At 48.5% G+C, this 13,723-nt stretch overlaps 1 protein-coding gene across 2 annotated transcripts; it reads left to right on the top strand.

The window, feature by feature from the left end:
• Positions 1–430: 430 nt before the first annotated feature.
• On the top strand, positions 431–11,759 carry LOC138792227 (ecto-ADP-ribosyltransferase 5-like). 2 transcript variants are annotated; one of them, XM_069969390.1, is made up of 7 exons: positions 431–831; positions 2,165–2,238; positions 3,545–3,654; positions 5,461–6,181; positions 8,287–8,319; positions 9,474–9,502; positions 11,574–11,759. In XM_069969390.1, exons 2-6 carry the CDS (start codon positions 2,178–2,180, stop codon positions 9,479–9,481), a joined length of 933 nt encoding a protein of 310 aa, XP_069825491.1. In that variant the 5' UTR covers positions 431–831; positions 2,165–2,177; the 3' UTR covers positions 9,482–9,502; positions 11,574–11,759. The 2 variants fall into 2 exon arrangements, with proteins under 2 accessions (XP_069825491.1, XP_069825492.1); XM_069969391.1 differs by lacking the exons at positions 431–831; positions 3,545–3,654; positions 11,574–11,759 and having other exon boundaries at positions 2,164–2,238; positions 9,474–9,746.
• Positions 11,760–13,723: the final 1,964 nt, after the last annotated feature.

The following is a 13,723-nucleotide window of genomic DNA, read 5'->3' as shown; positions in this document are numbered from 1 at the left end:
CACACTACAGCCCCAGGCTATCCTGCACTACAGCCCCCGGCTATCCCGCACTACAGCAGCCAGCTATCCCACACTACAGCCCCAGGCTATCCTGCACTACAGCCCCCGGCTATCCCGCACTACAGCAGCCAGCTATCCCACACTACAGCCCCCGGCTATCCTGCACTACACCACCCCCTGCAGACCCCCAGCTCACCACAGTTACTGTCAGATCTCTTCTCAAGAAAGAATGGTCAGTGTGATCTGTGCCATAATGTGAGCAAACTCCCCTCCTGTATATACAGCTGCATGCTGACATCCTCCCCTCCTGTATATACAGCTGCATGCTGACATCCTCCCCTCCTGTATATACAGCTCCTGAGACAATCAGGAAGTTAAAGAGTTAACAGAAGTTACAGCGTCTCTCGCCAAAACTCTGCTTCCTCCAGGCTGTAAAACCGGAAGAAACGTCTCCACAAGAAAAGAGCTGAAAACACCCAAGACCGAGGGAAACACCTGAGACCACCGCACCAGAGAAACAGCCCGGGACCACCACACCAGGGAAACACCTGAGACCACCGCACCAGAGAAACAGCTGGGACCACCACACCAGGGAAACACCTGAGACCACCGCACCAGAGAAAAAGCCCGGGACTACTGCATCAGTGACACACACGAGACCCAGGGAAACACCTGAGACCACCGCACCGGAGAAACACCTGAGACCACCACACCAGGGAAACACCTGAGACCACCGCACCGGAGAAACAGCGTGGGACTACCGCACCGGAGAAACAGCCTGGGAACACCGCACCAAGTGGTGCAACACCCAGATGTTACTTACAAAGAGGGGTGAGCAAGGGAGGGAGTGCTCCATATAACATCTCACATGTGACTATGAGGAGGGGTAAGCAGGGGCATCTCTCTGTATATAACACCTCGACTATACAAGGAGGGGTGAGCAGGGGCACCTCTCTGTATATAACACCTCACACGTGACTATACGAGGAGGGATGAGCAGGGGCACCTCTCTGTATATAACACCTCACACGTGACTATACGAGGAGGGATGAGCAGGGGCACCTCTCTGTATATAACACCTCACATATGACTTTGAGGAGGGATGAGCGGGGATACCTCTCTGTATATAACACCTCACACGTGACTATACAAGGAGGGGTAAGCAGGGGCACCTATCTGTATAGAACACCTTACATATGACTTTGAGGAGGGGTGTGCGGGGGCACCTCTCTGTATATAAAACCTCACATGTGACTATACGAGGAGGGGTAAGCAGGGGCACCTCTCTGTAAATAACACCTCACATGTGACTATGAGGAGGGGTGAGCAGGGGCACCTCTCTGTATATAACACCTCACATGTGACTATACGAGGAGGGGTGAGCAGGGGCACCTCTCTGTATATAACACCTCACATGTGACTATACGAAGAGGGGTGAGCAGGGGCACCTCTCTATATAACACCTCACATGTGACTATAAGAGGAGGGGTGAGCAGGGGCACCTCTCTGTATATAACACCTCACATGTGACTATACAAGGAGGGGTGAGCAGGGGCACCTCTCTGTATATAACACTTCACATGTGACTATACGAGGAGGGGTAAGCAGGGGCACCTCTCTGTATATAACACCTCACATGTGACTATACGAGGAGGGGTGAGCAGGGGCATCTCTCTGTATATAACACCTAACACGTGACTATACGAGGAGGGGTGAGCAGGGGCATCTCTCTGTATATAACACCTCACATGTAACTATACGAGGAGGGTTAAGCAGGAGCACCTTTCTGTATATAACACCTCACATGTGACTATACGAGATGGGGTAAGCAGGGGCACCTCTCTGTATATAACACCTCACATGTGACTATGAGGAGGGATGAGCAGGGGCACCTCTCTGTATATAACACCTCACACGTGACTATACGAGGAGGGGTGAGCAGGGGCACCTCTCTGTATATAACACCTCACACGCTCCTCCTTTCCGTTACTGATAAACATTTGGAACGTCCCATCGGTTCTGTATTTGATCCCATTGTATTTACACATCGGGCGAGAACAGCACCTCTAGATCCATCAAGAGCGCTGGCTGGATGATATAGAGGTTCCTTTTATTCTCAGTAACTTTATTGCCTCTTTTTATGTTTTTTTTCCTGTTTCTGCAGATAATTCCATACAATGAACCTTCTGTTTGTCGTCTCGGTGTCTTTGTGTCTGGACCTGGCCGGGATCCCTACAGGTAGGATGGGGGTTGTAGCCGATGGGATTGTCCCTCATCATCATCCTTATATGGTGTCATTTTTTACTTACCATAAATTCTCTTTCCCTTACATCCTAAGCAGCAGCACAAAGGGGGGGGGGGGGGGGGGTCCATCTTCCTGCAATGATAGGACAGATGGTAACAACAATTAAATTTAATTTACCCCTCCTATAAGAACCCGGCCTACCCTAGGCTCCCTGTGTAATCCTAACGACAATACATAACAATAAGAAAACAATTCGCAGGGTTGTCTTAAAAGTAAGTGAAAAAAATTACTGTTTCCCTTACATCCTAAGCAGCAGCACAAATGGGGATATAGCAAGACACATAAGATGGGGGGACATCATTTGCCGTAACCACCCGTCTACTGACCTCGGATTTTCTCAAAATGGCAAAGTACAGTAGACATCACCTCAGGCGTATCTTTGATAAATGTCCCCCTTTGTCTTCATCCCCAGGACCTCAGAGATGTCTGGTCCTCCTTGTGCAGGACCTTTTCCTGAACCCTCCGTACTGGAATTCCTATAGAATGTGGAACAGAAGCAGAAGCTCCTTTTCTTTCTATTAGACTGAGGTAGATAATGGACGTTATTTTAAGAAAGGACTCTCCTGAGAACGTCCAATACAGATCCAACTATTTATACTGCTGGAGTGTATAGTGTTGTGTACACAATACTTAACTACAACTCTTAGGCTGCCGTCACACGTACAGGATCCGCAGCTGATCTGATGCCGTGTTCACTTATTTAGTTAAATTGATATCAAACCTGCTGCGGATCCTGGATGTGTGACAGCGTTCTAAGGCTGTGTTCACACACACAGAAGCTTCATAGGGTCACCGTATCATCTGATAGCCGTATAAGGGGAAGTAATGAGACAGCAGGTGTATCCAGTACACAACTGGGAGCTCTAAGGCTGTGTTCACACATTCCCTGTTCCGCACGGAACACGGACGTGGAATGCGTGTAACGGACTTCTCCCCCTGCCTGGGCAGCATCTGTGATAAGATGCTGGGAGCGGGGAAACTGTACAGATATGCACCGCACTGTAATGAATCAGGCGCGCGGCTCTGTCATTACAGCGCAGCAGAACACGGAACGTGTGAATGCAACCTTAGGGGGACAGAAACAAGCAGCCCAGGGTAGGCCGGGTTCTTATAGGCGGCTCTATTAAATCTTTAATTGTTCTTACCATCTCTCCTATCATTGCAGGAAGATAGAGTCCCCCATTCGTGCTGCTGCTTAGGACGTAAGGGAAACAGTGACCTTCTGATCTATTCTCATAGATTACTATGTAGATTATGACGCCTGGATCTCCGGCAAAACAGTTTGGAAGAAAAACAAGAAAAATGCAGGAAAACAAGTTGCTGTGGATCACTTTGGCTTCCTGCCATCGGTAAGGACACTATATAGAGGCTGCCGATACCGGGGTAGTCCCGTCAGTGCTGTTAGAGTGAGGACTGGAGCAATAGGAGTCTAATACACAGGGAGAACTGGGCAGAAACCAATGGTGATCGGTCTCTGGGGTCTCCACTGATAGTCGTGGATTCATCCAAATATATGGAGGAGCATAAGGAGAAGGGGCGACTGCTGGGGGCTTCACTATCAGAGGTGGGCGTATAGCCCCAGGGAGCTTCTGCTGGAGCCATGATGTCTATGGGGCAGTCTGTCTCTATGATCCATCTGATCCAGCATCACAGACATGGTCTCTCCTCATGGTACAATAATAAATGCCAATCTGTCATATTGACTTTAGTTTCCTTCACAGTCACAGCTTAATGTTCCTTCTCTACGGTGACCAGGGGGCAGCGCAAGCTGCCATCTAGTCTCCGTGTTATGGCCTCCACTATGCAATGACTTTCACTCTCCATGCTATGGCCTCCAGGCTCTATACTGTGGCCTCCACTCTCCATACTACAATTTCTACTCCCCATGCAATGGCCTCCACTGTCCAGATTATGACTTTTAAGCACACACTGTGCTCGCCACTCTCCATGCTCTAGCATCCTTCTCCATGCTAGGGCCATTTTCTATACTATGGTCTTTACTCTCCATGCTATCATCTAGCACTCTTCTCCATACCGTGGCCTCCACTCTCCATGCTATGTGCCACAGTTCATCCCATGACCTCTAGTCTCCATGCAGTGACCTCCAGTCTCCATGCCATGTACCACTCTACATCCCATGGCCTCCAGTCTCCATGCCATGTACCACTCTACATCCCATGGCCTCCAGTCATCATGCTATGGCTTCCGCTCTCCATGCTATCATCTAGCACTCTTCTTCTTGCTATGGCATCCAGTCTCCATGCTATAGCTTCCTCTCTCCATGCTATCATCTAGCACTCTTCTCCATGCTATGACCTCCATTCTCCATGCTATGTGCCACTCTTTATCCCATGGCCTTCAGTCTCCATGCTATGGCCTTCAGTTTCCATGCTATATCCTCCAGTCTCCATGCTATATGCCACTCTTCATCCCATGGCCTTCAGTCTCCATGCTATGGCCTTCAGTCTCCATGCTATAGTTTCCAGTCTCCATGCTATAGCTTCCTCTCTCTCCATGCTATGATCGAGCACTCTTTTCCATACTATGGCCTTCAGTCTTCATGTCATAGCTTCCTCTCTCCATGTTATTATTTAGCACTCTTCTTCATGCTATGGCCTTCAGTCTCCATACTATGGCATCCAGTCTCCATGCTATAGCTTCCTCTCTCCATGTTATTATTTAGCACTCTTCTCCATGCTATGGTCTACATTCTCCATGCTATAGCTTCCTCTCTCCATGTTATCATCTAGCACTCTTCTACATGCTATGGCCTTCAGTCTCCATGCTATGACTTTTAGTCTCAATGCTATAGCTTTCTCTCTTCATGCTATCATCTAGCACTCTTCTACATGCTATGTGCCACTTATCATTCAATGGCCTTTAGTCTCCATGCTAGGGCCACCAGTCTTCATGCTATCATCTAGCACTCTTCTCCATGCTATGGCCTCCAGTCTCCATACTATATCTTCCTCACTCCATGCTACCATCTAGCACTGTCCTCCATACTATGGTCTCCCATGCAATGTGCCACTCTTCATCCAGTGGCCTCCAGTCTTCATGCTTGGGCCTCCAGTCTCAGTGCTATGACCTCTACCTTTGGTGAATATGTCCTTCATACTCTTCTGATACATTTCTTTTCCTTGTTGTTCTTGTAGATGAAGTGCGAGTATCAGATAATGAACTTTAATCCCAACTCATTTGATGACCAATACATCGGATGCTCCAACCAATATGAGACAGATCTCATGCCAAAAATTTTAACTCGGGAGAAAGCCTTCAACTCGGCCTTTTGCTCGGCATGGGACCGGGCTGCGGTGAAGTGGATCAAGGTGAAGAAAACCGTGCGTCTTCCTTGTGAGTTTAGGGATGAGTTTGGAATAGCGATCATCGTCTACACAACAGACTGGCCAGAGAGCAGCCCAATCTATAAGGAGCTCAATGGAAACGTGACTTTGGCCGGGAGATCGAGAAAACGCTACATGGAGAACTTCCACTATAAAGCTCTTCACTTCTACTTGACCCGAGCCTTGCAGGTCCTGAGGAAGAACTCAAAAAGACAAACACTGACTTACAAAGTCTTCAGAGGCACAGACAGGCCTCTGCAGGTGTCGGAGGAGGAGGTGGACTTGAGGTTCGGAAGATTCACCTCCTCTTCTCGGAATATAGAAGTAGCTAAAGAATATTCTACAGGATTGTTCTTTGAGATGACAACTTGTTTCGGAGTTGACATCCACAGACTCTCCTTCTTCCCCAAAGAGCAGGAAGTGCTGATCCCGGTGGCTGAGAAGTTCCGATTTGTGGAGAAAAGAGGAAACATTTATGTCCTAGAAAGTACATGTGAACTGTGCAGTTACTTCAACTGTACGTACCTAGGAGGTAGGTGTCCATGTACAGGGGAGGTGGATGTCCATGTATAGAGGAGGTGGGTGTCCATGTATAGAGAAGGAGGGTGACCACATATAGAAGAGGTGGGTGACCATGTATAGAAGAGGTGTGTGACCATGTATAGGGGAGGTGGGTGACCATGTATAGGGGAGGTGGGTGTCCATGTATAGAGGAGGTGGGTGTCCATGTATAGGGGAGGTGGGTGACCATGTATAGAGGAGGTGGGTGTCCATGTATAGGGGAGGTGGGTGTCCATGTATAGGGGAGGTGGGTGACCATGTATAGAGGAGGTGGGTGTCCATGTATAGAGGAGGTGGGTGTCCATGTATAGGGGAGGTGGGTGTCCATGTATAGGGGAGGTGGGTGACCATGTATAGAGGAGGTGGGTGTCCATGTATAGGGGAGGTGGGTGACCATGTATAGGGGAGGTGAGTGTCCATGTATAGAGGAGGTGACCATGTATAGGGGAGGTGGGTGTCCATGTATAGGGGAGGTGGGTGTCCATGTATAGGGGAGGTGGGTGACCATGTATAGAGGAGGTGGGTGTCCATGTATAGGGGAGGTGGGTGACCATGTATAGGGGAGGTGAGTGTCCATGTATAGAGGAGGTGGGTGTCCATGTATAGAGGAGGTGACCATGTATAGAGGAGGTGACCATGTATAGAGGAGGTGGGTGTCCATGTATAGAGGAGGTGGGTGTCCATGTATAGAGGAGGTGACCATGTATAGAGGAGGTGACCATGTATAGGGGAGGTGGGTGTCCATGTATAGAGGAGGTGGGTGTCCATGTATAGGGGAGGTGGGTGACCATGTATAGGGGAGGTGGGTGTCCATGTATAGAGGAGGTGGGTGTCCATGTATAGGGGAGGTGGGTGACCATGTATAGAGGAGGTGAGTGTCCATGTATAGGGGAGGTGGGTGACCATGTATAGAGGAGGTGACCATGTATAGAGGAGGTGACCATGTATAGGGGAGGTGGGTGACCATGTATAGAGGAGGTGACCATGTATAGAGGAGGTGACCATGTATAGAGGAGGTGGGTGTCCATGTATAGAGGAGGTGACCATGTATAGAGGAGGTGACCATGTATAGAGGAGGTGGGTGTCCATGTATAGAGGAGGTGGGTGTCCATGTATAGGGGAGGTGGGTGACCATGTATAGGGGAGGTGGGTGTCCATGTATAGAGGAGGTGGGTGTCCATGTATAGGGGAGGTGGGTGACCATGTATAGAGGAGGTGAGTGTCCATGTATAGGGGAGGTGGGTGACCATGTATAGAGGAGGTGACCATGTATAGAGGAGGTGACCATGTATAGGGGAGGTGGGTGACCATGTATAGAGGAGGTGACCATGTATAGAGGAGGTGGGTGTCCATGTATAGAGGAGGTGACCATGTATAGGGGAGGTGGGTGTCCATGTATAGAGGAGGTGGGTGTCCATGTATAGGGGAGGTGGGTGACCATGTATAGGGGAGGTGGGTGTCCATGTATAGAGGAGGTGGGTGTCCATGTATAGGGGAGGTGGGTGACCATGTATAGAGGAGGTGACCATGTATAGGGGAGGTGGGTGTCCATGTATAGAGGAGGTGGGTGTCCATGTATAGAGGAGGTGGGTGTCCATGTATAGAGGAGGTGGGTGTCCATGTATAGAGGAGGTGAGTGTCCATGTATAGGGGAGGTGGGTGTCCATGTATAGAGGAGGTGGGTGTCCATGTATAGAGGAGGTGAGTGTCCATGTATAGAGGAGGTGAGTGTCCATGTATAGGGGAGGTGGGTGTCCATGTATAGAGGAGGTGGGTGTCCATGTATAGGGGAGGTGGGTGACCATGTATAGGGGAGGTGAGTGTCCATGTATAGGGGAGGTGGGTGTCCATGTATAGAGGAGGTGGGTGTCCATGTATAGGGGAGGTGGGTGACCATGTATAGGGGAGGTGGGTGACCATGTATAGGGGAGGTGAGTGTCCATGTATAGAGGAGGTGGGTGTCCATGTATAGGGGAGGTGGGTGTCCATGTATAGGGGAGGTGGGTGTCCATCAAGAGAATATGTGGATATTGATGGCTCTGAATAATAATGTGAATTGTAAATTCTATTTTCCAGATGAAAAGCGAGATTTCCCGGTTTGCAGCTCAGGTGAGAAGCTCCTCATTTATTATATAGAAGTCACCTTATTATAGGGGGCATGATGGGGGGGGGATGGAGGAAGTCACATTATAATAGGGGGCATGATGGGGGGATGGAGGAAGTCACCTTATTATAGGGGGCATGATGGGGGCCGGGATGGAAGAAATCACCTTATTATAGGGGGCATGATGGGGGGATGGAGGAAATCACCTTATTATAGGGGGCATGATGGGGGGCGGGGATGGAGGAAATCACCTTATTATAGGGGGCATGATGGGGGGATGGAGGAAATCACCTTATTATAGGGGGCATGATAGGGGGGATGGAGGAAACCACCTTATTATAGGGGGCATGATGGGAGGGGATGGAGGAAATCACCTTATTATAGGGGGCATGATGGGGGGATGGAGGAAATCACCTTATTATAGGGGGCATGATAGGGGGGATGGAGGAAACCACCTTATTATAGGGGGCATGATGGGGGGCGGGGATGGAGGAAGTCACCTTATTATAGGGGGCATGATGGGGGGATGGAGGAAGTCACATTATAATAGGGGGCATGATGGGGGGCGGGGATGGAGGAAGTCACCTTATTATAGGGGGCATGATGAGGGGGGAGGGGGGGTGACCATCTGGGAAACACAGGAAGATACACCCCAGAAATACTAGGGTCAGGTGTGTGTGCATTATGGTGAGGTTTATATATATTATGGTCAGGTGTGTGTATATTATGGTCAGGTATCTGTATATTATGGTCAGGCAGAGGCGTAACTACCACTATAGCAGCTGCATCAGGGGTCCCCATGGCCTGCTCCTGCAATACACTGGGCCCCCTGAGCCGTCATCATTTGCAGCACCGGGTGGCCCTGCTGGTCTCCTGGGTTTTGCAAATGTCCCTTTAACTGCAAGCACTCCTGACCAGAGCTAGCGGTTATGTAGTTATGACTTCACTTGACCGTTTAGTGGTCAGTCGGGGGGGGGGGGGGGGGGGGGGGGGGGGGCGGCGCAATCAAAAGTTTGCTATGGGGCCCAGACATTTCCAGTTACGCCCCTGTGGTCAGGTGTGCGTGTATTATGGTCAGGTGTGCGTGTATTATGGTTAGGTATCTGTATACATTGTTTAGTCCCTATAGAATTTACTTTATGAATTATTGTCTTTGCAGTTCCTTGAAGTTTTTGCTCATGAATTAAGGTGACATATATCCTCCGCTGATATAAGGACCAGGTGACATATATCCTCTGGTGATATAAGGACCAGGTGACATATATCCTCCGCTGATATAAGGACCAGGTGACATATATCCTCCGCTGATATAAGGACGAGGTGACATATATCCTCCGCTGATATAAGGACCAGGTGACATATATCCTCCGCTGATATAAGGACCAGGTGACATATATCCTCTGGTGATATAAGGACCAGGTGACATATATCCTCTGGTGATATAAGGACCAGGTGACATATATCCTCCGCTGATATAAGGACCAGGTGACATATATCCTCCGCTGATATAAGGACCAGGTGACATATATCCTCCGCTGATATAAGGACCAGGTGACATATATCCTCCGGTGATATAAGGACCAGGTGACATATATCCTCCGCTGATATAAGGACCAGGTGACATATATCCTCCGCTGATATAAGGACCAGGTGACATATATCCTCCGGTGATATAAGGACCAGGTGACATATATCCTCCGGTGATATAAGGACCAGGTGACATATATCTTCCGCTGATATAAGGACCAGGTGACATATATCCTCCGCTGATATAAGGACGAGGTGACATATATCCTCCAGTGATATAAGGACCAGGTGACATATATCCTCCGCTGATATAAGGACCAGGTGACATATATCCTCCGCTGATATAAGGACGAGGTGACATATATCCTCCGCTGATATAAGGACGAGGTGACATATATCCTCCGCTGATATAAGGACCAGGTGACATATATCCTCCGGTGATATAAGGACCAGGTGACATATATCCTCCGCTGATATAAGGACGAGGTGACATATATCCTCCGCTGATATAAGGACCAGGTGACATATATCCTCCGCTGATATAAGGACCAGGTGACATATATCCTCTGGTGATATAAGGACGAGGTGACATATATCCTCCGCTGATATAAGGACCAGGTGACATATATCCTCTGGTGATATAAGGACGAGGTGACATATATCCTCCGGTAATATAAGGACCAGGTGACATATATCCTCCGGTAATATAAGGACCAGGTGACATATATCCTCCGCTGATATAAGGACGAGGTGACATATATCCTCCGGTGATATAAGGACCAGGTGACATATATCCTCCGCTGATATAAGGACCAGGTGACATATATCCTCTGGTGATATAAGGATCAGGTGACATATATCCTCCGGTGATATAAGGACGAGGTGACATATATCCTCCGGTGATATAAGGACCAGGTGACATATATCCTCCGGTGATATAAGGACCAGGTGACATATATTCTCCGGTGATATAAGGACGAGGTGACATATATCCTCTGGTGATATAAGGACCAGGTGACATATATCCTCCGCTGATATAAGGATCAGGTGACATATATCCTCCGGTGATATAAGGACGAGGTGACATATATCCTCCAGTGATATAAGGACGAGGTGACATATATCCTCCAGTGATATAAGGACGAGGTGACATATATCCTCCGGTGATATAAGGACCAGGTGACATATATCCTCCGGTGATATAAGGACGAGGTGACATATATCCTCCGGTGATATAAGGACCAGGTGACATATATCCTCCGCTGATATAAGGACCAGGTGACATATATCCTCCGGTGATATAAGGACCAGGTGACATATATCCTCCAGAGATATAAGGATCAGGTGACATATATCCTCCGGTGATATAAGGACCAGGTGATATATATCCTCTGGTGATATAAGGACCAGGTGACATATATCCTCCGGTGATATAAGGACCAGGTGACATATATCCTCCGGTGATATAAGGACCAGGTGACATATATCCTCCAGTGATATAAGGACCAGGTGACATATATCCTCCGGTGATATAAGGACGAGGTGACATATATCCTCCGGTGATATAAGGACCAGGTGACATATATCCTCCGCTGATATAAGGACCAGGTGACATATATCCTCCGGTGATATAAGAACTGCAAAGAAGAACAGGAAATGTTTGGGTCCCTACAGCCCTGTCGGCTTATAATGGGGCGACCGTTGCTGAGTGATCTCCTCCCCCTCTCTGCAGGGTCACCTGTCAGCAGTGTGTTGTACGGATCAAATCACTGACTGATATGGAAGCTGCGTCCTGCAGGTGGCACTAGAGAGCAGCAGGAACAGATGAACAGTAAACTATCAGCTTGTGGACACGCCTGACATCTAGTGGGCAAATGGAGTAACTGCATCAGAAAATAAAGTTTCACATTTTTCATGATGCCGCAATGTCCTCTACCTTTCTTATAGGTATACCTTACTTACTTTAGGTTTGGACATCCCACATGTTTCAGCCCTCGGTGAGATGAAGGTCTCCGACTAAAACTGAATGATAAATAAGGGACTGGATTATGCTGGTTTACAGGGGTCCCCTGCTCCCCCTAATACTGTCTGCCTCCTCCATTATTGTTATGGCTCCATGATGGCGTAGATACTTGGGTTTGGTCACATGATTTCATGGTGACCCCCCTGGAAATTGCCTGTGTTTCTGTGCTGTATGGACTGAGAAAGAGACTCCCATCAGTTATTGATGATGATTATAATACCCCTATCTGATGACATCACAGCCTCCCTGACCGTATACTGATATAGAGAGATGAGGTGTATTACGCTGCCCTCCCAGCAGGCACAGACAGTATTGTGTCTAGCTGTGATGCTGCTGTGCTGATGCGTCATGGGATTGATGTTAAAGGGAGGGGATGCAGTTTACAGTCTAAAAGTCAAGATGGCAGCTGATCAGGGGTCACCTGACCCAGATACAGGAATGAGATGTGTGGATACAGCAGAGATCGGATGAGACAGATGACACTGCAGGAATAGTGGTGATGAGTGTGTACAGGACGGAGCATGTATGACTGGTCAGGGGTCACATGACCCAGATACAGGAATGAGATGTGTGGATACAGCAGAGCCGGGATGAGACAGATGACACTTCAGGAATAGTGGTGATTAGTGTGTAGAGGACAGAGCATGTATGACTGGTCAGGGGTCACATGACCCAGATACAGGAATGAGATGTGTGGATACAGCTGAGCTGGGATGAGACAGATGACACTGCAGGAATAGTGGTGATTAGTGTGTAGAGGACAGAGCATGTATGACTGGTCAGGGGTCACCTGACCCAGATACAGGAATGAGATGTGTGGATACAGCAGAGATCGGAAGAGACAGATGACACTGCAGGAATAGTGGTGATGAGTGTGTAGAGGACGGAGCATGTATGACTGGTCAGGGGTCACCTGACCCAGATACAGGAATGAGATGTGTGGATACAGCAGAGATCGGAAGAGACAGATGACACTGCAGGAATAGTGGTGATTAGTGTGTAGAGGACAGAGCATGTATGACTGGTCAGGGGGTCACATGACCCAGATACAGGAATGAGATGTGTGGATACAGCAGAGCTGGGATGAGACAGATAACACTGCAGGAATAGTGGTGATTAGTGTGTAGAGGACAGAGCATGTATGACTGGTCAGGGGTCACATGACCCAGATACAGGAATGAAATGTGTGCGCGATGGGTGCGACATCCACCCCATGCTGCTGGAATCAATCTAAAGCAATGTACTGCCCTATAAGATTATCCCCACCCCTAATACACATACACTTCTAATACACCCCCCCACACACACACACAATACACCCCACAAAACACCCCCAGATGCCCACCGCAAATACACATACACCCCTAATACATGTACACCCATCATACGCATACACCCCTAATACACATACACCGCTAATACGCATACACTCCTAAAACACATGCACCCCTAATACATGTACACCCCCCCACAACACCCCCCAATACACATACACCACTAATACACATACACCACTAATACACATACACCCCTAATACACATACACCCCTAATACACATACACCGCTAATACGCATACACCCCTAATACACATACACCCCTAATACACGTACACCCATCATACGCATACACCCCTAATACACATACACCGCTAATACACACACCCCTAATATATGTACACCCCCCACAACACCCCCAATACACGTACACCCCTAATACACGTACACTCCCCCACAACACCCCCCCAATACACATACACCCCTAATACACACACACCCTTAATACTCATACACCCCTAATACACATACACCCCTAATATCCGCCACAACATGTACACCCCTAATACACACACACCCCTAA

This window comes from Dendropsophus ebraccatus, chromosome 5 (assembly GCF_027789765.1).
Source record: "Dendropsophus ebraccatus isolate aDenEbr1 chromosome 5, aDenEbr1.pat, whole genome shotgun sequence".
NCBI classification, from domain to species: Eukaryota; Metazoa; Chordata; class Amphibia; order Anura; family Hylidae; genus Dendropsophus; species Dendropsophus ebraccatus.
The sequence above is the reverse complement of the archived record's forward strand: the minus strand, read 5'-3'. Positions and strand labels throughout refer to the sequence as shown.